The following is a 25,381-nucleotide window of genomic DNA, read 5'->3' on the forward strand; positions in this document are numbered from 1 at the left end:
CTGGATCTGATAAGACTTGATCTGACAATTCATTTATTGGAGTCAAAGAGCTAATTTTCTGCCTTAACACAGGAGATTGCAGTCTGTTGGGGGTCTGCGGTCAGATCGTCACTAATTCTTCATTGTGTGATGTTATTGAGCCTGACATATACTGGTAGTTTCAGACGATAACCATTTTGGCCCATGGGTCGAAAAAACTTCTGGTCACGGACCAAGCATGAATCTTTCAATTTGGCTGCTAGTTTGCATCTTTCTACATAAACAAATCTTTGGAAAGTGCCCTTAAGTGATGACCATGCATTTCCATCTTGACACTGAAGGTTTTGACATTGCTACAGCTTCCCGTTCAGAAGTTCGGAATAATATATTATGAGGGACTTTTGCCAAAAGTTGGTATTCAAAGCTAACGTAAGGTCACTAGGCTGAAAAACACCTTATTGAAGGATGTATTTGAAAGCAGTGACCATTGGGGTCATGCCAGGTCCTTTCACAAAGCCTGCTGGCCTGTTGTTTTGCCAAGACAGTAGACCTAACAGTAAAATCAGCACATCCTGCTTGGGGCTGACTTTACTACTTACATTTCCATGCTTGGCTCACCTGGCATAATATTTTCATTAGAAATTAATTCCTTCTGACACTGTGTCAAGATTTAAAGCCAGTGAAAGCCAATGACGTTTGTGTGTAGGGCCTTTATACATTTGTTATCATGAATATCTCTTGAGCTAGCTGACCACAATGTTTTTGAACAGGTTTCTTCAGATCTTGAGATAGCTCAGAATTTGAGGATACATGTTTCCACGGGGATGTGACTATCATCAAGACTGATGTATTCTGCAAAAGTTGTTTTCGGCGTAATGGACCAGAGCATTTTTATGATGAGACGAAGACATTTGTAATGTTTGTTCAAACATCTCTTTAATAGGGTTTCAGTCTTCCATTGTAACACTTGAGGAACATCTCAAAGTGACAGTAGGAGTGATTAACTGATGACAGGAGACAACATCTCCTCCAGGCAAAGAAGAAGAGAAGGGTCAAGCAGGCAATATTTTGGTAGAAGGTTGCATTGTACTCTGTTATAAAGGCAGATAAATTCAGCAGAAATGACCGCTTGTAAAGATCAGTCTAAAAAGGGTTGTGATAAGGGATAGATTTATGTGTTTCTTTGATGGCAAGAGATGACATCCCCTGAGGCATATCTAGAAATGAAGGAAAGTGTTCTTTTTAAAGAGTCATGATTGAAAAATCGCTCCTTTCAGTAGTAGAGTCTTTACATTCTAAATTGTTGAAAACGTGTCTCCCGCATTTTGGTTTCGATGGTATCATCTAATAGGCAGGCAGTCCTTCATCACTATTTCTGGTATTAATCTGGCGATATAGATGAAACTTTCAACTTGATTGCCGAAAACCATTGCACTAATCAACATTCGTAGAAATCGTGACTGCTTGCTGGCCCACTCAATAACGGTTCAACTTATTTTGACGCCAGCTTACGTGTCTCTGATCATTGCTTACGCCACTAGATCATTGATAGCCTTAATAACTTCATACAACACCACAGCCGATAACCCAGCGTGATACTTGTCCCTGTAGTTTAACGATCCCTCCCTAGATGGCTCGATATATCTTAGCACGGTGCACTGTTTACCTTAGAATCAGTTCACAATGTGCTCTCAATGTTGGCACTACTGTAAAGCTCTCTCTGGACTACTGAACAGTAACCATTACTCTACATAGGACTATAAGGAACTTTCTGAGTCCATTTAATATATTTCTTGTTGAAACCTTAGTGAGAATTTGCAAACGATTTAGAAACTTGCATGAATTTGCCCATGGATTTTGCTTGCAGTGTCATGCTTAAATTAGATATCTGTAGATGGCACACATGATTATGCATAAAGATAGGATGGATTATTGACTGTCTGTTGGATTAAGGATTAGCAGGCTGAGGAAAGGTAAGAATTAACAGATGGACTGTTTTCATTAGATTATCAGTTTGTTCTAGGATATGAGTTATTCTGTGACAATTTGTCATTAAGTTTATAAAATACATATCAAGTCAATAAGTTAAGTTGTCTCTTTAAACTTCAAAAGAGGCCTAGCTATTGGATATCTGATGAAGGGACTTGGGAGAGTAATGATAGGGAAATTCTGGGATTCTGATTCGACAGTTTACTACAGGTCAGGATCCCGTTATTAAACTTCCTTGAAGAGACACCATTAGGATGTCTAACTCGTATTTTGGAGATAGTAGCACAGATCTTTCTTGAATTTGAGTACCGAGTTGAATATTGTGCCCTCTGGCACTGTCATGAAATGCCAATTGAGGAAATGCAGCCATGCTTTAATAGTGTTTTTCGCCTTAATACCTTGATGTTGTTTGGCTGCTATCTAAATAGACTGGTAGTTGGGAGTCTTTTTTATGATCTTATAGTACCCTGGATGGTCTATCCGTTCATTGGATATTAAAACATACTCCCAAAAACTTTATGTGTCAAGGTGCCCTAAAGCTAAATAATTGGGTAAAATAATTTCTTATATATCAAATGGAATACCAACCATGCAAAATGAAGTTCTCGTTGAGTTATGTGTGACTTGCAAAAGTGGTATTTTTTACTACGATTTAACGTAATAGGAACATTTGCAGAGACCCTCCACACCAGTTGATGTGGCACTTAACATTGTCATGACTGGCGTCTACAGATCTCACAACGTTATTCTTATGTAGTTGACCAATCTTGACACATATTTCAATTGAGCCCAGAATCAATTGAAATTGTATCGAACAAGAATAAGTGACTTGAACTGTTGGCACTGTGCTGTGTTCTTCCATTCTTGGCAACTGTTCTGAAACTCTTTCCAATGGCAGAACAGATGTTTTCAGTGAAGATTTGGTATTTTTAGGACTTGAAAACTTTTGAACAGAAAAATAAAAGCATTTGATGACTTTTTTGAATTTCATGGAAACTCATAGGGCCTACCAAAAGTGTTTTCAACAGGGTTCCTAATAAAGCCATCTCACACAAGAAAGTAGATAATTAAAATTTCAATCTTCACGACATATTCTTCATTGACGCCATACTCCAGCTGGAGGTTTGTCGATTAAGAACCAGAACCAGAAAAGCTTTGATTTCTTCGGAGTCCCAAAGTATTGTGTCCAACCTTGGCCAGTAATGTGCACCTACACGTACCCCAATGTGTGTATTACAAAGTAAATAGTCTTCTGTTTGATATGATATAGTAAAGATAAGTATGAGTGACAGAAAAAAGTGGCCTTTCACCTTTTCGTAGTAACTACCACTACAAGAAGCAAATACTCTCCTATTATGTTGAGATATAAGACCCAGATCTTTTAACCATTTGTCTGGATTGGGAAGTCTTGTAAATAAGCAGATAAAAGTGATACAGTGATATAATATTAAAATCAGGATATAGAAATTAGTGATAGACCTACTTGGTTGAATTTCTTTATGGTTGGGGCCTTGGTGAGGTGCCAGTCAGGCAGAAATGATAAACAAGACCACACGACATGACAATTTTTTTAAAGGAATCCGGTCTATATTGCCAATTAAGACGAAGTTGTTGTTGTGTTACCTTAAAAAAGAGGGCCAAGCATGGGACATCTTTCTAACCTTTGTTTGCATCTAAAGCAAGTAGAGTTCAGTGGGAAAGGTGCAGAGAGATTTTTAGATATATTGTAAAGGTCTTTCGCAGCTACAGAAGTAACTAGCTACAGAGGTAACTATCTGCAAAGTAAGAAAACATTTTCTTGGCAAACCACGTTCGGCATTTCTACATATAAGTGACCCTTTTAGCCTAAAAGGATATTGGAAAAATGTTTACTATTTGGGTTAGTCAAATATACATTTCTAGGTAAAATCATTGAACACCATTTTTGAACTGTCATAAATCATTTCAAGAGTTGATTTAGGAGAGGTTGAAAGTTGATAAAATGATAAAATGATTAGGTAAATATTGCAAGTGTGGCATTGCAAAAAACTCCTCTGAATGTTTTACGCGTGAGCAATAATTGATTTCTAATTTAGATATGGCCACCCAGCTGGTAACCATCGGCACAAAAATTCCAGTCCTTAAACGGTTTATCTGATACATAAGGTTAATGAAACATGATATGTTAAACCAGCTAAATTCCTTGACAGACAAACAAATATAATCATAACCTGATCGATAAACTTGAAATTTACGACAGAAGTTTGAAATGGAAACTCATCCCTTGACATCCAGGAACAAAATGAATGACAAAATTATCCTCATCTTCGCATGTTCTATCACACTTCTCACTGTCACTGTTTGACAGGGCTGTGAATAGTGGCTCAACCTGCGGCAATAGTGATTGATAGGAACAGTTCATACTTTGTATCAGGTCCTGCTTCAGTGATAGATTAGTATTCGCTGTTGTTGAATTAAGATGGTTTTGATGAGGTTACGAGTTGATATAAGCTGAGATGAGTGCTCTTAAGTAGAGTTGGAACATGTTGCGCACTGAGGTGTGTGCGAATCTTTTGTTTTGTGTTTGTTGCAAATATTATTTTAAGATTTCCTCATCCTTCATTTTCCGTGAATCGATGAATTTCAGTGATAGCTCTATTGTATTGACACTAATGAAAGTTGTAAAAGGGACTGGCAGAAATACAGTGAAATATAAATGGGATGACGTGGAGTGCTTCATCCAGCCCATAAAAGAGCACTCCAATTGCTGACATATTGTACATAAAAGGACATTTCAAGTAATTAATTTTACTTCTTAATGTTATTTATGAAGGTTTTCACAATACTTTTGGAGGCTACCAATGAAGTAAACCGTAAAGGGTGAAAAATACGTAGTGGGTCACAGGAGTGTTTGGCCTGATTTGCATTTCCTTTCAAAGTCTTTGTTGTGGTTTTTTGTGTTCGTATTCAAATCAAAATGAAAAACACTCACTCATTGATACAAAACTAATTGGGTAATTACCCCTAGTCTAAAACTAACTTTGGCAGTAGTTGACATATCGAAGGTATTTAAAATTGTAAGATGTTAACGCTTTTTCATCTTGGACAGTTCTGTATTGGCTTCAAATTGTAGAGGAGTGCTGCATACTTCCTTTGGCCTCTATTGCAACCTTTAGTAATGTGGTACAAATCCTTTCTTAGCCTCCTTGATGCAGGACAGCCTTTGGCTATATAGGACAACTTAGGATGGCCTACCTCATCATCATCACTGCATCTCTGGTCCGTTACCTCTCCTTCAGCTGACAATAACTACTGTTGCAAGCAATATGTTCTTGGGGGTCCATTTAGAAATATGATACTGTATACAATATCAGTATTTTTGATCTGACATAAATGGCTGAAGGGCCCACTTATCATCTATTGAGTAAGGAAACAGGAGTAGGTTGGGTCTTTTGTTGGAGGCACCTGAGGTACCCTTCATGTGGCGCTTCAGCAGTCTCTTCTCCAGAGCATTCAGCTGCATTGGGTACTTCTGTCATGGAAACCGGATATCATGTCGGCTCTCCCTAGTACAAGGAGAAGTTAATGTTGGACAAAGAAATGTAAGATTTTGATGAAAAATGTAAGATGCACTCTCTTCTAAAGTGCGAGTTCACAAAGTAATCAGTTTATGCGATGAGTATTTGTGCAGATTTTGAATTATTTACTGGCTTAAGAGTGACAGGGAGTTTTAATCTTATCAAAGGCAGATATTTTACGATTAGGCTATTTGCAATGGGAGTTACTTTAACGGCAGCAAGTTGATAAAAAATTCCGTTCTTCGATTCAGTTGCCCTTCAAAGTTGGAAATTGGTATGATTTCAGAATATGTAACAGGAGATTGTTACCACTGGGACGTCTTCCTATCAAAAAGAAGCACTCAGCGTATTCTTAAAGATAATAATTCAATCATGGACAGGATGCACAAGTAATGAATTTAGAGTAGTTTAGACAAGTCCCCTGGACGCTCTCGTGTAAAAAAAAAAAATTCCTCGAGCAGGTTCGAACTCGGAACCCTCGTTACTTGATCCTTGCCAACTTACTCACTATGCCATGGAGCCGCTGTTATAGATATACATATTTTTCAGTTTTTCATTTCACTAACAAGCTTGAAAGAAAGTGCCATCTGCACCATTTTCAGTTTCAAAGTGGCCTTTTAAATCTTCCCTTTAACAATATTTTTTAAAGTGAATTCATAAGAAACATAACCAGGAGATGTACATGACACCCTGTGATGACTATAGGAGCACGCAACTATTTTTTGTGTTTTAATGATGCAAAACAATTTCCCGCTTTGCTGGTATTAAAACCATGCGTGTATTGAGGAACTGTCTGGTCAAGTGGCATTTGACAGGTTGGAATAGATAGTACGCCTGTGCTCTGTTGGTGAATACGGTAGCGCCACTGCGGCCTGCTGGTAGTCTATCATGTCTCAAGGCGTTTGAAACATAGCGGTCGGGCGTTTGTGTTTTCTAACTTGGCTGTTAAGGTTATTATGCATGCATGGCTGCTTTAACGTTCTGAGACCTTTAGGACATCGTTTGAGGCACAATATACTTCTTTTGATATCCTACTGTAAACGAAGTGACGCCACCAATTATATTCAATATTCCAATAATCAATTTAAGGTGACCCTAAGGAAAGTATCCACATATGTCATGTACACAGTTTCAATCTAAAAGAATAAACAGGAACCTCGCTTGGCAGACACCTCTGCCGCAGGCGGACAACCTCTCTTATAAGATATGGCCGTCCCAGAGTGGTCATTTACATTTTTACGTATTACAGTAGAACCTCTCTATGAAGGACAACCTTGGGACTGACGTGTATTGTCTGTATGAGGAAGGTATCCTGATATCAGAGGTCAAATTGAATAGAAACTACATCATCCCAAATCTGTAACATTCTTCCAGTATTTACCTCTGCAGTATGTATTAAAGATGGCAATGCTAAATCCAAGAGTATCCTTACGAACATGACGAAGGGCTACTTATACCAATAATAGGGCCAGTAATCACTGAGTCTGATATACTCATTCACAGTTACACTGGCCTGTATCAGCCGCAGGCAAAATTGGTTTCAATACTTCACTACCTCCTCGGGGTAAACATACTCTTGTCAGGTATATATGTGCTTCACCCACGGAGGGGAACAGATTGAATGGAAGAATCACACCGAGTAATTACTAATATTTCAACTCGGTGGTTTCCAATCAAACGGCGATATTGACTTCGAGGTTTTGACTATTGATTCCTGACTGAGGCCGTTCAAATCATCACATTTTGGTTGGAGGCTCCCGATAGAAAGTTACCAAGAGATGTTCAAGCCAGCCAAACGTAAGCTACTCATTGGAGCACTTTGTCCTTGCGTGAGTATTGTGATGTGATAGCTTTTCCAGTGTCAGACTTTACTGTATCATTGAATTAAGTTGCTGAGTATGGAAAAATTAAACTCACTTGAAATCAACTGAAGAGGTAATCATTTAAAAAAACTCTTTAGACAAAGGAGTAGAGAACCAGTCCTGGTTTTACAAATAATGCAAACATCAAAAGTATTGCATCTCCACGATACATGACAATGCTGTTAAAATATTTTAAATCAGCTCGTGGGAAGAAAAATATCGAATATTTTCGAATTTTTCATTAGCAGCAGCAGATGACACATCAATGAAATACAATGCGTTCCTATCTGTTATTGAACTACATCGTTTTTTCGTTAGATCATAGGCTATTGATTAGTGGATGCTTTGGGTGTGTGATAGCTTGTTAAGTGGCACTTCCATTTGTTGGAGAGTTGTCTACAAGCTTGTCATTTGTTTGGTGCTTTGATTCTCCAAGGACAAGGACAGAATCAGATCCTCTTTTTCGTACTGATGCCTGAATTCACGTCGGTGTATCTGTTGCTGCTAAAATAGAACGACTTGGAGCTATAAACAGACATCCTTGCGCCAAACCCTCACGTGTCATTGAGTTTCCTTTGTAGGTTCAGCCTCTATGTGAAAAGTCTTGCTCTAGTCGTCCCTGCTTGTCTCCAACCTGATACTTTATTGGAGAGGTCTATAATCAAGGGACACTATGACAAAGACCACGGATCATGTTTTCTGCCTGGATGCTGGTTTGTCTCTGTCCCCTGCTCAGCTAAGTGTGAACTTCTTGTTTCTCTCTATCGATATACGTTCATGTGTACGATTTCTATGACTGTTTGACTTTGCTGATTCTCTGCTATAGTGTCTTTTACCTTCTATGGCCAGGTTGCCTTCGGAAAATGATCTTGCCCTGAAATAGTACACCACTTCTACTTCTCTGGAAACTTGGCTCTTCTGTTGGGTACCCTCTAGCAAAATCATGAGAAGAGCCGATTCTGAGACAAAAGTAGCTTCGATGTTCACAGCACAAACATGAATGTTTGTGTTTGGTGGAAAATATGCAGCTTCCTGCTACTGGCCGATGTTTTGGTAGTTAGTAAAGAAGGAACATACCTCATGTCTTGTCCCAAGTGTACTGTCTCATCCAACTAAATGAAGATGACAACATCATTGTGACTTCAGTTGTATTTGCTGAAAAATTTGTACAATTTAACGAGACTGTATACTTCTGTGAACATCTCTTACCTGGTGACTTTCAGGGTCAATGTCACCCTGTAGCTTGCATTACTCTGGTTCACCAACATATGGTCAAGGGAAATGCGTTATTGACCAAGGTGGTATTCAGCATTGAGGGGTGTGTACCCTTGCCCGGAGCTAATCTGATGCTGTGGTTATCGTGGCATTGATCGATCCTTATATCTGCAACCAGCAATCAACATGCGTACGACTTGGTAATTGATTAACCAGATATGACAATATTATTGAATTACTGGTCCTATTAACCCTTTATTGGCAATGATTCATTGTATCATTTACTAGGGTAACCCTTCAGTATCTTCTAGCAACTGTATCATCGAAATCTCATTAAGTTTGTACTTTTACAGCTTCATTATAACAACTGGAACACAGACACATCATTTTGTTGCTCTCCCAACCTGCTGCCTATTTCTAGTGGTTGAATAATACCAATTTGACGATCATGATGTTATTTTGTAATTTATCTGATAAAGAACAATTTGATGGTGAATGCTTGGCCTATGTTGTCTACTGCAAGCAATCAACTTAGCTATATGACGACAAAAAGTTTTATTAGTAGTCCTATTATATTTTTGACCTCATATTTAGGTCATCTTCGCATAACCCTTTGATTATGTAGTGATATTATTTAGAGGTAGTTTACCATTGTCTTGCCATGAGCAAAAGGTTACTGAAAATAATTATGACCTTTTACTAAAAGATGTGACTGAGGCTTTTCGCTATCAGTTGTCATAAACCACTGTTGCGGATAGAGATCAGATGCAGGAGATCATGCCAACGCAATCAATACTTTGATCCTGCCTCATTTTGAAGTTGGGTCACTGTCTGTGATCAAGTCAGGCGGAGTAGCTGATGAAAATAGGATTGCTCGAGATAATATAGCTCGAGCGATCGAGATAATTAGTTCATCGATCGATATATTTCCTGAAAAATATTTTGTGAAGTCCTTTCACAGCCATCACACTTTTGGCTGTTTCTGTTTTTTTGCCTTTTCTTTTGTAAGATTTTTAACGTCAAATTGAGCGTTTCCTGGTCTTGTCCTTGCTATTACTATTAATGTTCCCTTTGGCTAAACCTTTATAACTGTGCACTCTGTTCAGGTAGAAAAACAATTGTAATGACCAAGAAACTACGCAAATAAGAACTTGACCAAAAGGCCTTGGCCTTTAGGGTTTCCTTGACATGGCTGATCCACAAATTGCACAGGCCTTTTCTCAAGAAGCTATGAGACATGAATGTGTTTACCTTAGAGCATTTATGGTGTGGGCCCAGACCAAACAGGACTATTGAAAAACAGATTTTACTCCTAGGCCTTTTAGAGATAATCTAAACACATGGTAGAGCCTTTATAAAAATATCTGAGACCTGGAGTGGCTGGTTGTGTGTCCAACTGTTTATAAGCCTTAGGAACCAGTAAACATGGACCAGGCAAGTGGACCTTTAAGTGTTTGGTGTTGACCCTCTTCGAACCGTAATGGAAATAGAAAGTCTGCTGGTGTAGTTTTGTCCAAGTATCAATGAGGTCCAGGTAGAATTGATGGGTCAAAGAGAGGTGGCTATAAGGCCTCTGCACTCTCTTCTCAATAACATCCAGTTGATTTCTGAATCTGATGGTCAGTGCAACTCAGAGGTATGTCCAATTAATCAAACAGTTGCAATTGACAGCCCCCTGAGACGTCCAATTCATGGAACAGCTGCAATTGATATCCATGTGTTCTAATGAGGGCAATGGTAAATGTGTGTTGCCCTGGGGCTGAAATCAAGCACTGGTCATTTTTTCCTGTTTGATCAAAAAAGGTATGTTTTCATGATTATTGCCTGGTGCCTTGGGCAGTATTGTGAAGAAGTAGATATATAGGCATTGGTCTTTTCAGAGATCATATAATTCATTGTGAATTGCTTTGACAAGACAGGTTTTCCTTAATCTACGAATTGCAGTTTTGAGCATCATTCCTTGACCACAGCATCAACAGAAATGAACAAAAACAAGGTTGATATAGCTCCGAGGTTGTGATTCCTCATACCCATCCATCCACTGCAGGCCTTTGTATAATTTTTTTGATACAGTCAATCACTCTTTTAGAAATGATAACGGATATAAAGCAATAATGCCAGCTTGCAGTGCACAACATATTTTACTCGGCGACATAGTCACAACAATCCTTGTCCTCCTGAACACAGACTTGCACTTTTACTCAACTCATGGGATCGAACCATTTATTACACCGAAAACCACCTGTTCAGCTGTAACTATTCATCCAATCTATCGTCAATCCAGTTTATGTGTCCAAGCATTTAATCGCCTCCCTTCTTCATTCATGGTGCTATCCCACCAGGAGCCATTACAACAAGTTTATGATGGTCCAAAATACGAATGAACATCACAATGCGCGTGATTTAACGATGATGGTGATTGTGGCGATCTACTGTGAATTGCAATGAGTACGAGGCAGAATTAAAATGGGGGCTAGTGGTATGCAATGTTTACTAGTCTTTAGAAGTCAGATTGCTTTTGCATCCGAATTTGAAATACCAGTACATCGTGTTCTTATCATGCACACAAAAACGCAAAAAGGTATTGCGAAATTGACCCAAGTAATCTCTTTTAGCAAGGATCAAGAGCTTATCAACAAGATATAACACTTTATTCTAGTCTGACATAATATCCATCAGATAATGTGAAACTGTTGCTGTAGCCAGAGGGAGACAGTAGGCTATTTGTCTCGGATTTGTCTCGCTGTGTGACCTGAGATGTCTGCCCAGAGACTGTCTCACTGTTCTTCCCTTCTTGATAATTTGAAACTGTTGCTGCTGCTACAAGGAAAGCCATTTGCCCAGGTGTTGCTCTGTGACGAAGATGGCTCGTCCAGAGAGAGTGCCCATTGTTCAGGGAACATGACACTCCTGACTGGTGTACTTAATTGAAAGAGGTAAGCTGATCTTGGGTTAATCATGGTCGAGATTGGAGGTGATTGACCAGGTCACTGATGGCATATTGATGAACAGGAATGCATCATGGGCTATTGTTTAGCAGGAAGCTACAGATTGGCATCTTAGACCAACAAGAGATTTCACACTTTTGGTATGGTATGATATGGTATGGCCATGACTTGTTCTGTTAAGATTTCAAGGAATAGACTTAGACTCTACAAGCAGGTCATGCACTGTTTCATAGCTTGGAATGAAATGTGTCCGTTCTCAGCCTGAGACCTGCTAAGGCCCAAAACCTGCTGTTTAAAAGACCTACTCTATTTGTCTTTTGTTGTTTATTGACAACACTAAGGTATAATTCTTTCTAGCTCAGTACTGAATCAATGTAAAGTGCATAAAACAAATAGTTCTTCTGCAACAGTTCTTGACTCGCAATTGAGTGACTTTACCATAAAGCCATTCCATGCAATTCTTAGTACTGTAATCAGCATCCCAATGAGCATTCACTGGCTAGAACAAGGTTTCATGTTGTCCCCATTGACCAATTACGAGATGAACTGAGAAATCAAAAGAAACGACAACCAATCAGAATCCTTACAACTGCACGTTCGGCCATGATTGTGCAGTCTTCGATGATTTTTGCGAGAAGCCAAGCAGCAACTGCTCTCACCACAATACTAACATCTTCCTGTTCATCAAGTGATATTTGCTCACAAAATGGTGATTAACCTGGCAAGTATCTCACAGACAGACAGTTTCAGAAGTTGTTAATATCCATGATATTTTCTGTACCTGTGAGAGGAAGTAGGAACCTTTCAGGACAATTGAAGAAGAAGCTGTGGTTAAACATAAAGCAACAAACACAGTAAATGTTACTTTGTTGATGATTGCTGTTGCTTAAGGGCATGATATGATGTCTAGTCACAGTACTCCCGCATGTTCTGATTGGAAAAAGGAACAGTAAAGGCATTGGTTGTGATAACTGTAGTGAATCTGAAGTGAGGAGGTAGAAACCTCTGAGGATGTGCAGTCACATGAGGTTTAGCTGTTCACCGTTGAGCCTGTCAATGACGAATGACAGTTCGAATCTGCTCCGTCTATCTGTCCCTTTGACTCCATGAGTCATGAACCTGAGGGGCAAGAACAACAACCATTATTACAGCATAAGTTACTCTTATGATGGCCATTGCTTTGGGGCAAGAAGTGATGACCAACATTTTTCAGCTGCAAAAATATGGCCGAGTGAACTTCTCTGATTCATATGATTGGAAATGGGATTGTAAGATATGATGCGTGGTCCTGAAACTGCTATAGCTTGGAGGTCCAATTCTGCCTGACTTTTATGATACTTGCGAATAACTGGATGGGTGTACTCCAAGGTTGTTCACTTAAGTCTCACCCTTTCTCCTGTACGTTGGCTTTGTATTACAGTTAGCTTTTCTGAACTTCCTTATGTCATATTACGTACATGTAGCGTTTCTCTGAGCTTCAATTAGAAAATCACTCTCAAGCTGTCTGTTTGCCAACAACATCAAGATTAGAAAACTAGCAAGCCATGTATTGGTGATGTATCCCTCAGCATTTTTTGTTACTTTAGATTTCATGATATTACTCATCAAGAGAGAAGCAATGCTGACCTTATCTAATGCTGTGTACCGTGGAGGTTTATCAATGAAACTGTAGTCAAGTATTTGTTGAAGTTGTTTCAAGTGAGCATGGTATGCTGGAGATCAACTCGTTGTACTTAGTAATATTATTATCATACAAAAAAAGCCCTGTTATGAAAGGTTAGCCTGAACTTTCAAGAATAACTGTGGTAAAGTTATTTTCTTTAGTGGCTGAATAAGTGTGTTGATTTGCCAACCACCTCATAGCCAACGTCATTCTCATTACTTCAATTAGGATAATAATTGCAATTTCCTCCGAGTGATCATACTCTGAGTGCGTGGTTGGGATGAAGGGTTTATAGGTACTGCACCATTAGCTCAAGTTACCTAGCACCTATTACAAATGCATGATAAGTCTAGTCAGAGGGTGATACGTGATGAGTCTGGCTTGAAAGAGGCCTTCTTTTGTCAGCCTACCTTCTCTGACTGGTTTGCATGACTGATACTCCACAACAGAACCCTGACCTGAACTAGAAGAGTGCTATATTATTGGCCAATCTCTCAGGCATTGGTACTGTCTAATGCTCCCATTATGATGTCCCAGGTCTTCCAAGCATGATTCTCCCAATGTTCCTCCAGTATATTTACTGATAGATCCATCACCCTTTTGGTATGTCATGGGAAACTGCTCTGAATTTGGTTTAAGAAAGAGAAATGAGCAACCCAATTAATATATCATGACCCCATCTCTGTTTTGCTAATTTCTTTGGCACTGGCTACTATTGCATACGCTATTGGAAATGCTCTTGTATTATTTGCCTGAAACAGAGCATAGTGCCTTTTGTATCACCAGAATCCTTATTGTATGGCTTGATCAATCCAATAGGGCAGTCTCCTCAAAGGTGGAGCAACAGGTTTTATACCAAATGGAATTCCTATCAGTCCGTAGCAGAGAGGATGAAACAAATTGCACAGGTAAATTGAAAAATTGCACTGGCAATGAGAAAAAAGGAATCAATCTGCGCTATCTTATGGGATAAAAACTTCGCAATACAGGCTGCAGGGGATGGCAATATGGATACTGAGATGCAGCTAGTCTGCAAACAATGACCCTTACATCCATTGCCTGATTACTATTTGTAGGTTACGTATGTACTGGCAATGATATTAATGGAATCAGTTTGACCATACAGCAAATGCTTTGCGATGCTAATAGGCTATCAGTATGGCAACGGCAGAAACTCCTTTTTTGTTTGGTAGCCCATTTTTGGTCAACATTTAGATCAATAGTTTTCTTCACTAGAAGCAAATGTTGGGGGACATGAGGTCCTAAAAAACTAGGTGAAAACTTGGAACTGTGGCTGCATAGATATTTCAATGTGTTTCTTTTGCACCAATTCATGGAATCTTCTTCTATTATTTTACATTTTTTCTCTTTACAGGAGAAATGTCAGTGACCATATGGTGAGCGATGATGCAGTTGTCGTCAATTTATCGCCGCCATGTTTGATGTCATGTGGACTATCTTACTGACGTTGTTCGTGCTATTTTGTATCCTGGTGGAGGACCATGCCGTGGTTTGGTCACAGCAAGAAAAAGCGGGAAATGACCTCAGGATTGTTTCATATGAAGGTAAATTTGAGTTATAAATCTCTGAACAATTGGTAAACAATGGGGAAGGACCTTCTCTACGACTAAGTCTATCATATCTGAAGGCATTTGAAACATGGCTGACCGGTCGTTCAAAACATGGTGGACGGGTGTTAGTGTTTTCTTCCTTTGGTGTTAGAGTTTCTATGCATGGATGTCAGCTTTAAGAAAAAGGAACATGATGACTTCCTGATAAAAAAAGTCATTATTCATTATAGTGTTTCCATGCGCATACCAACTTTGTATAACTTTACCAACACAGATGCGTGATATCCTTCTTGGCTCAGTTTTCTTCGCTTTTGCACAAATGCTTTTATCTATAAAAGATTATCCTTTGCCCGATGCTGCATGCATGTTTAATGGCTAAATTCCAGAAACGCTTCTCATCACAAAGATCTATTCGTTGTCAGGAATCATGTCTGCATATTGATATCGTTAGAGATTTGATGCCATATCATGTTGCTACATTGATATTTCATCAACTGACTGCCTAATTCCTCCAATCTGTGTCGTGACGGAACCAACTGTGCTATACATCAATGTGACCAGCTCTAGCTAAAGCAAGCGATTACCTTCTTCCAACGATCTGTACTTTGTCGGTACCAACTGTTGCTATATTGAAGTCTATTGTTATTTCCATTTCATCTAACTCTGCTGGTGCAGTAAAGTTTGCAAAGAGCGAAACAAACTGGTGCAAACATAACAAACCTCTGCATCTAGCAAAGAAGCTAAGTTCCTGTGCTCTTTTATCCGCTAACAGCCAGAAGCACAGAAGCACCGTCTCATATCTTTCCTTTATTATTGCATTTTTCGTTCTGAAGTCGGGTTTTCTGATATGTGCCCAATGCTCTTGGCATTGCCTTTATTAATTTTTAAACCCCATTACAGATCTTTGCTTTGCACAGTTCCATAATAATTTGCAATGCAGCAGTGCCAATTCAAGATTTTTACTTTTGATGACAAACCATAAATATTTTAGCCTGAGGCAGCAAGTGATTCTCCTGTTTTTTCTTTATGCCTTTTGACTTGATAAAGCTAACGTGATAGTTCTGTGTGTTAGCTGTAATGATAGCAACTAATTTTAATGATGTTTCCACCTAAAGTAGGCGTTGCAGCTCCGTGCAGCATCATCTTGATTGCCCTCGCGTTTGTAGGATCTGAATCATAACCTTATTCAACATTTTGGCAGTGAAGTTTCCGCATGTTTCCTACGAGACAAAAAGGTTGGAACTCCTCTTCAATGTCGGCTGTTACTGAAGTTTCAATACATTATGTATCATTTCACCTTCACGTAGTAAAGCATCAGATTATTCCTACTAACTGGCTCACTTTGAAGCCTGTTGAAAGAGTGCTTTCTTCTTTGATTCCGTGTTTTTGTGATATTTTCTTCTCATGGAAACCAAGCGCCGCTTACAACATTTGAAATCTTTATGAATGAATTTCACCCTCACAATTATTAGCACCAGTCTTATTTTAGCATCAATCAAAAGTGTCACACCTTGATTGCTTACTTGATACTGTCACTCCTTTGATGTCACTTTGCACTTCCTAAAGGAACCAAATGCTACATTGAGTTTCAATTTCAGCTTTGTTAATTGAGCATAAATGCTAGCAGGCATGATTTCACCTTTTCCTGCAAAATATCTGATGATTCTTTTGATAGCAAGCAGTTGGAAACTTGCAAGTAGTTGGAAATTTGTTGCACTTGGCAACTTGAGGCGTGTTAAAATCCTTTGAGGTGGAAGCATCTTTGATCCTGTTAACCTTGAAGACTTTAACTGCTATTTGAATGTTGCATTGATATAGCTGAACATCAATACCAATGTCATCAGTTCAGTGACAGTGTGGGGAGTTGGGTAGTTTGTGAGATGACCTGTAGTCAGATGTATAATATCTTCTTCGCACAGGTCCCACCTTCTCTTCATCAGTGTGATGCCCTTGTCACTGAGGTCAAGTTGTGGTATTTTGAGCCATTTTCATGGCCATAGTAGCAACCAATCCAGGCAAATGGGCACCAGCTAGATTTTTTCTGATTGTCTGTCAGCACTCTGCCAGATAGACGTATACCAGGTTTACGCAGCCACTTGTAGCACTTGTTTGTAATCAGTTTGGGTCCATTTCGCTTTGTACCTAATACTATAATGGGCTGCGGCAGCCGGTGGGTTGCATGTCCTACCTAAAGAATGAACGGATTCATCTCTTAAGTGGTGTGGCAGTCCATCATTGGGATCTTTGTTAAAATGTTGGACTATACCAGTGGGATGCTGCAACTCAAGTCAGGTTGTACAATGCCAGCGATCCAAGCTCTCTCTGCACATCCTAAAATAACTTTGATTTTTTCGTGCAGTTGGAACATTTGTTGATCTATTCAATGAGCATAAAAGAGTCTCCAAACCAGGTGTCAAATATCTGAACTTCTTACACTTTTCTCCTTAGAAACCGTCGGCCTTGATTTCCACAAAAACCTCACCAGACAGATGCACATTGTGTCATGAGCGTTGACAGAAAACAGATAATCCAGAAAGAAATGTGCAGGTTTTTCCCCGGAAATGAATCAATAGGTGCTCGTCTTGAGAAATTATACATGTCATGGATGTTGTGGATTCTGACTTCGACTGTCAAAAAACTTGGCATAATGATTGAAAATTTGTCTTTTCCCCATTGTGAGATGAATAATTGGTAGAAAATATTTAACCCTGTGTGTCGTGTGCCGCCAATTCCCTGTTAATACTGATATGTGCAGAAGGTGAGATTTCAATAAAATGAGCAACTGTTGAGGAATTTTTTAATTGATGCTAGAAGCATCATTTTATTTGAAGGAATGACTAAGGCTCTGGAGGTATTTCGCTGCGTCATTGGGTCTATCATTGCATTTGGCTTCCCAGTCGTCACTGAAAGCAGCAACTAGACTGGCCAGTTTTGCATTTAGAACACCGGGCAATTTCACAATATCTCACAACGACACTGTAAGTTGCTTTGGATTAGAAATGGACATCATTAGCATTAAAGATTACAGGGTATCGCGTTCCAAGAGCTGCAGGTCTCGGAAACATGACTCGATTACCATAATCATACATAATTGGTCCAAGGTGTCACATGGTCCTTCGCACCGGATTCAAAAACTGAATCATGGTATCGATTCTTAGATAACTCTCCTGGGGCCTTTCCGTGCGTGCGCTGATTACAACTTGGGTTATTCGAATACTTCCTCTCTCCAATTTACTAACCGTTGTGTTTCCCTTATCATCATTGCAATGACGATCGAAGAAAATGTACCGGGACTGAAACTTCGTGCTTGCGATCAATTTCAGAAAAGTTTTGTGGTATCACTGAAGATTCTTGGTTGCTACGTCTGAACTTTTGTTCCTGTTCCTTTTGTTGCTGCTTATTTTTTATCTGGTTTCCTGAGGCGCTATGCTGTATCTGACCATTCTGAAGTACTTCTGGGAAATGTTGACCATCTTCTTCTGCACAACCGTGTTTGCTGTTTAGCGAACATGAAGGGATATTCCCCCGTGTCCATCACAAAGGCGAGAGACCTTTTAAGGAATTACAACTCTTCCAACCAGAGCTCATCAAAAACTAAACCATTATGTTCAGAGGAACTTTTTCCGGCTCTGCAAACACAGAAGACATGTTCTATCAGAGAGATGGCAGGCTAGTCTTCAGGAAACTTGACCATTATGTCCTTTTTCTGACTCTACAAACACAAAGGCATGTTCTTCCATGTTCCATCTCTGTTTTTCCCTGGATGTAAACAATCTCTTATCCACACACGAAGGAGTCGACCTCTTCTCCCCAATCCCATAATCCTATTCTTGGAGCCGCAAACATCGTGTTTTTGCCTTTAAGTGCATCAATGTGCACCATTCTGTGGACAATCGACGCAGAGGCGAATGCATTGGTCATAATGAACAGCTGTGTGCATGCGACACAGTGATAAGAAACCATTTCTTCAATTGCCTGCTTGTTTTCCTTATTGTGTGCTATTCGTGACAAAAGTGATTTCCAGCGCTACTTGGCTTGACGTTTTTCTGCAGGCTTTTCCGCTGGTGATCAGCGAGAGAAATGGCCTCGGATCTTTCCAGAATATGCAGATGCATAAAGCTGCTATTCAGTACGATGCATCTGATATGAGCACTTGATTTTTTGTTATTTTCTCGAAGACATAATGTTCGTTTCAAACTATTCATAGCATATCATGGTGGATGCACTTCAACTCTCTGGTCAGTTTCCGTCAGCATGCAGCATACCAACTGTGAACTTGACCACCAAGGGTTAAGAAATCTAAATGATATAGTGTTGATAAAGATCTCACCTGATCCAGGGAGCTGTTTATCATCCTCTCTGGCAGAATATATATTGGAAATTATGAAAATACCAATTCCAAGAGTCTCCTAAATAAGCAAATCTTATTGATGATATGATAATCTAGAAAGTGACCAGAGAAAAAGCTTTAGTTTGTCATTATGAGGAACATTCTGCAAGTCAAATTAAGCTTTGGAAGTTATTTTCCTCTTTGCAGTAATATCTTGCTATAACTGTCAATACATCTTCCCCTGCTTTGTTGGTTAACACAGTGTAAGGTTGAAAGGAACATGTGAGATAATGCTTAATTAGGTTCTTATTTATCTTTTATACAGATTCAGTTGAACAGCATTAAGTCTAAAATTCTGGCAGTAAATGAAAAGTGAAAATAATTTAAAGTCTGAAAATATCAGTTGAAAACTTATCAAACATCACCTTACATCTAGAAATTGAAAATCTTATCTGGTATCAGCCAAAACTTTATAAAATATGACTGCAGAAAACTGTATCAAAGCTTTGCAAAACCATTACTTTCTATTGACTGTCGTCCCTGTCACCAGCCATTAGGAGAATACATGTATTTATCACAACTCCTGGCAGAAAGTGACATTTCCTGATTACCCAGGTCAAACATTTCAAATCACGAATTACTCAAATTTCACATGTTCGAATGCACATGAACTGCTGCTGCATGAACTACCAGTAAGAGATCAACCCTATGGTTTGCATAAGCAATAAATGTCACTGCGATTTCCTCTGAATGAATGAACCTTTTGAGCTGTACAAACTTAATCAGCTGAGGTGACAGCCTGGTTTGACTCATAGCGTTAGGAAAGTGACAGAACTCTTTATGGTGTGTGGTTAAACTCTAAAAATCCAAGAGGAAAAAATGCACATTTGACTCAGAGAGTTTAGATGGTGAAAATTGGGGAAATTGCAAGGAAGAAATGAAAGACTAAAATCTAACTTCTTGTTTGATGTAAAATTTTCCAAGCTTCAAGCTAGTATTCGATTTTTTTCAATCGATTTGGTAATTTAAAAGTTATTATTCATTCCTCCGTCTCTGGCAAAATTCAGTTAGGCGGATTGCAACACTTATCATGATTTTTGTTGAGTCCATGAAAAAGAAGAATATGCGGTTCAGTTTTGCTTTCTGTTCTGGTCTCTTTTGTTTGCAATCATATTTGAGCATCCAGTCTGCCTGATCCCTGCATCTCTAATATCTCAGTTTTACAAGTTCAAGGAGTAAGAAGTCTTGTGATGTCAAGGACTTGGTGCAAGATGATATTCATGGGAAGGATACAATTCGAATTAGACATGCAATGGCCATGATATCAGATTGCATCCAGAAGCTGAAGTGATTTGACCACCCTCTCTGCTGCGGTTCACTAGAGGCCACGAAGATTGCATCTAACCTCAGAATCTGTCCCAGTGGAGCTTCATATCCTTATCATGTAGTTAGCCACTAACACGATGCTATCTGCTGCTAACAAGCTGTGATCAGCATATCACTACTACTCCTTGTAGCCCTATAGTCGCTACATGTAGCATCATTGCTCTTTTTACTGGCTCAAGTAAGCTCTGTCTTTGAGCTAAGTGGCTGGTATCAGCATAATGCCAGTATTCCTTCAGTCGAAGCTTCAGTCGTTACGTGTAGAATCATCACTGTCTGAACAAGTTTAAGATAAGCTACTCCTTCGAGCTTAGCTCGTCATTCCTGCTAATATCAAAAAATGTTTGGTTGTGAGCTGAGTGTCAACTAGGACGTTATTAGCTTTGTAAACAATATTAGGCAATTTGTAATGTGATGATGGAGGAAGCCAAAGACCCTGGAGGGTAGCCTAATGAAATTAATGATCAATTTAAAGAGATTTTTAGAGTAGGGAGCGCCTGCCTTCCCTGGATCAACCTCCGCTCTCATCGTCTTCCTCTGAACCACGACAGATGAGCTTCTCCAGCTCTTCTAGCTATGTCATTCTCTGTGCTGCAACAGTAAGCATTTGCTAGTGTTTATTTTACGAAAACAAAACAGTTTCTACCGCTGTAAGAGCCGAGTTGATGATGAGTTGATGATGAGCGGAATGTCTACCTAAGAAATTTGAGTTTCGCTTGTTGTTGATGCGTAATCTTATGCTAACAAATTGAAGCAGTGGGAATAACTTGGGTCGGTTTACCGCTCGAGTATATGACATGTCAGTGCTAGAGGCAGGGTTGTATTTAGTCAGTTAGTTCCGATGGTTCTATCTTGAGGCAATTCTCTCAGCACGGTAGGGTAGTTAGTTCTCATTCTCTTTAGAGATTGAATATATTAGTTCCTATTATATTGTTCTGGTGATAAAAGATAAACAAAAATAGTGAGGTTATTCAAAAGCAAGTTTGCTTTTTTCCTTGCCATAGAAGAGATATCCCTTGGTATTCGAAGACATCTTTGTTTATAACATTGAATGTCATTTGTTAGGCACAAAAGGTCTCTGAAGACTATGAAATAGTCGGTGGATGGCCTGTAGGACGGCTTGACATTTTAGGAAATGTGTCCTTGGGAAGCTGAAAGAGCCTGTCAACAAAACGAGCTTGGAGCTTCCAAGTTGTTTTAGATAGATAAGTGCCATTTGTTGGTTATCTCTGAATCCTTAGCTATTTGTTAGCTCATTCTACTGTACCTACTATTATATCTATGGGGGCCTGGATAAAGTAAGGGCAGTAGGATCTACCACATCAGACACTGAAATGTCAACTGTTGTTATTTCTGTATTTTGTTTTGGATTAACACATTTTAGAATCTGTGTTTTTTATATCAATATGACGGATGATGAAATGTTACCCTGGCAGAAAAGGGAATGGATGTAACTTTGTCTCCAGTGGGATGTATATATCACTGACAAAAAGGAATAATTTCCGTCAGGATGCATGAAAAAATGATATGCAGTCTCGTCTTCAATAATTGTCAATTGTGTAACCTTGATTGAAATATGATAGGCTTGTGGCACTGCTGACTGTTGTTCTGAAGGGATTGTTGCTCTAAGACTTTTAGTTTGCTATTGTTCCTTTGCTTTGATATTGACAAATGAAGTTCGAGGTAGACAGAAATTTTCCCATTAAGAGGATTCAAACCTACAAAGGTTATGCGCAAAACTTAAGTCTGAAGAAAGGTCTGGTTTTACCCCAGTCTAAAGAAATAGGGGAAGAACTTCCAAATGTACTCGTCCTTCCTGAATGGGGACATTCAGACAGAGCCTTGAGAGTAAAAAAAGGCACATGAGAAGTCAGTTCTAAACACAGCCAGCCTGAGTTATTGGTTTGCCTGGGAAGAGAAAACGCACAAGCATAACAGTTTCATAAGTCTCGTATGATGGACGACAATCTTTCTCAATCACATTGCCAGAAAGGAGCACCATACCTTTTAATCGATGAAATGCAGCCAAGGACAAGTCTAAGAGAACTGAATGCCAAGGACAGTCTGAAAGACAGTCAACGCCAACGTCGAAGTGCTTAGGTCCCTTGTGAACACTTTCCCGTCACCCCTTTGAGAAGCGGGTCATCGTGCATGCCTGAGACCGAAACGATTAGAAAATCAATCGAAGCGTGCAAGACTAAGTGACTTGAGATGTTAAGTGAAACCTTTTATAGTTGGAAGAGAAATCGATAAAAGTGGAAATGATGCTGGGAATTGAAGAAGATTTGTGGGAGCTTGGAATGATGAGGGGGAGCTTCAGAGAGCTTTGTGCAGGTGCAGGCTGACACAGATTGTGCAAGTTTTGTCAGTGCATCGTGGATGCAAAAGGATGATTTAAGTTGAATTGATTCAGGGAATGAAGTAGATTTGAGTCGTGATTATTCAAGGTTTAAACCATTTAAATTGGGTTTTCTGATGCATTTGACACAGATTGCTCAAGTGCATCGGAGGCACATTAAGGATGTTTCAGGTTGAAACGATGTTGGCAATGAAGTAGATTTGTGACTTTCTGGCTGAGGCAAATGGGAGACAGTCGACAGTTGATTCTGGAGGTGTGAAGAGGACACATTTCTGTTAGACAGTGGTGTTGCTGGCTCCTGGCGTTTTGGTCTGCCATACCATGCTTTAGGCTGAAAAGAAGCAATTGCTACTGAAAGAAATAGCAAATCCTTTACATGTCTTCAGTTCAGATGTTCGCGATTGATGTTCTTTTATCCTCGAGTAGGGTCCACTTTTAAGATACTTTTATAGAATTCTCACGAAATAAAAAGCTTAGTAATGCCCATAGAAAGACAATGTCAGTCTTAGGCAGGTGGGACGATACGGTAGCATGTTAACTGAGAATCACAAAAAGTTTCCAGGAGGAATTTACCAATTTCTTTGAAACTAAAACCTCTTGTCATTTTGGTTGAGTGAGAAATATCTACTCCAAATATCGGAGAAAATGTTACGAGAGGCAATTCATGAAGCCTTCTTCTTTAGGTGTCGAGTGCCCTGTTTTATTTTTTGCGGATAGAAACTTCCAGTGTTTTGTGAATAATCTGACCAACTATATTTCTGACCAGAGTAGAATTTTAAGTTGGGGGACATCAGTTATAAGAGGCTTAGGCAGGTGGATGTCCTTTATGCGTTCCCTCGGAAACCAGTGAGATGATAACAAAGGGGATTACTAAGAATCGATTTGTGAGAAAGTGAGAAAGTAGACACAAAATGCTTTTGCAAGGTTTTAGTTTTAAGCTGTTAATGGAAATTCTTTTGTCCTATTCTGGATGGAGACGAACTCCTCATACTTATCATAAAGAAGTGTACGAAGGAAGTTGTGGCCTGTAGAGCATTTTGACCAGTTTTATCCTCAGTTGTCTGTTTTTCACAAAAAAATTCCACTAAATGTCTGTCTAGCCGGATTTGGTAAAGTGCAGTATTAACCGTAAACTTGTGTCTTCTCCCAGGATCAAAGGAAAACTCGGCAAAAGCAGCTTAAGGGGAATGTTTGTGGCAGGTGAAAGGGGTATTTGGGTAAAGAGCAAGTCTAGCTGAGGGGATAAGGGGATGGGAACATGTTTTAAGGAAAATGCTATCTCCTACTTACAGTTATAAAGGAAGTGATAGAATGTTGTGTTCAGTGACCTTATGATGATTTGGACCCAACCCAACACAGCGTGGGTGTTATCAATGTCACGTCAAATATGCTGCCTGATCGCTTGTAACGAGGGGATTATGGATGATAAAACAGACGTCAGATATAGATCACACAACTCCCGAGGGGCATTGTAGTTGAGCAGGGAGACGTATCCTGTAAGTGACACACAAATGTATTCTTGTCTGCATGATGACCACTGGACAAATCAGTGTCCGAGATTTTTTGAAGTAGCTCACTGCATTTTTTGGTCACCAGATTGGTGAACTTAGTGATCAAATATTTTCTTCCCAGGCAAGGGTGTACTATGTATTGTGTAGTCATTAAATGACACCAGGATATCTCATCAAGATTCTACCAATCACTCATATTGAAGGTCCATGTAGATACAGTTCACTCTGTGACCTGCCTTAAGGATTTTGGTGACGGATCTCTGGCAGGTATGGCTTATCGTCATAAATGAAGACGTGAATCACAGACCAGACAACTCTCAAGGGATTTGAGGTGATCAGTGTGGATATTTGCTACGACATCCTCTATTGATGGTATCTCACAGACTGACAGTGAGTGTGGTCCTAAAATGCAAATCCACCAAGGTGAATTACTGTCGAATTTGAGATGACAAGGTTTTGCATTATCATTTGGAAATTTGAGAAGATGAACAAGGAGACACTTAGCTCCAACATATCAAATTTGGTGAATATGAAAAAGTGTCTTGCAAGAGAAATATGGTAATGCAGAATTGTCAAGAAGTTTGCATGAGGTTTCATATCAGATTTCTTGAACGGAAAGTGGCTTGCCAGCTCACACAGAGGTAATAGCCAAGTCAACAAAGAGATGCAGTGATCCTATTTCAGACAAGCTGCTCTTTGTCAGGAGAAACGAACTTTAGAAAATCGCATGGCTTTTTCATGTCTTTCTCGGTTAGTGTTTGAACAGGGAACCTCTGCTCTTGAGTGGCGCCTGTCCTGGGCAATGTAAGGTAAACAAAACATTGTACTTGCAGATCAAATTGAAAAAAGTTCCAATGACATGTCATGGTCTGGTGTCATGCAGTAGTTTGTTATAAACCTTTCAGAACCAGATTTTTAGACAAAAAAAAAAAAAAAAAATTTGCAAGAAGGGTGGAGGTGCAATGACTCTTGTATTCGAATGTCCTGAAGCTCTTGGAATCCTGACTAGTTTCA

At 39.4% G+C, this 25,381-nt stretch overlaps 1 protein-coding gene across 2 annotated transcripts in view; it reads left to right on the plus strand.

The window, feature by feature from the left end:
• Nucleotides 1-1,671: 1,671 nt before the first annotated feature.
• Nucleotides 1,672-25,381, plus strand: part of LOC135497616 (semaphorin-5A-like) — a 94,117-nt gene continuing 70,407 nt past the window's right edge. For both annotated transcript variants that reach the window (XM_064787419.1, XM_064787421.1), the window contains exons 1-2: nt 1,672-1,952; nt 14,589-14,778. In XM_064787419.1, coding sequence (XP_064643489.1) covers nt 14,649-14,778 — 130 coding nt within the window. In that variant the 5' untranslated portion in view covers nt 1,672-1,952; nt 14,589-14,648. The remainder of the gene's footprint in view (nt 1,953-14,588; nt 14,779-25,381) is intronic.

This window comes from Lineus longissimus, chromosome 13 (assembly GCF_910592395.1).
Source record: "Lineus longissimus chromosome 13, tnLinLong1.2, whole genome shotgun sequence".
In the NCBI taxonomy this organism is placed as follows: domain Eukaryota; kingdom Metazoa; phylum Nemertea; class Pilidiophora; order Heteronemertea; family Lineidae; genus Lineus; species Lineus longissimus.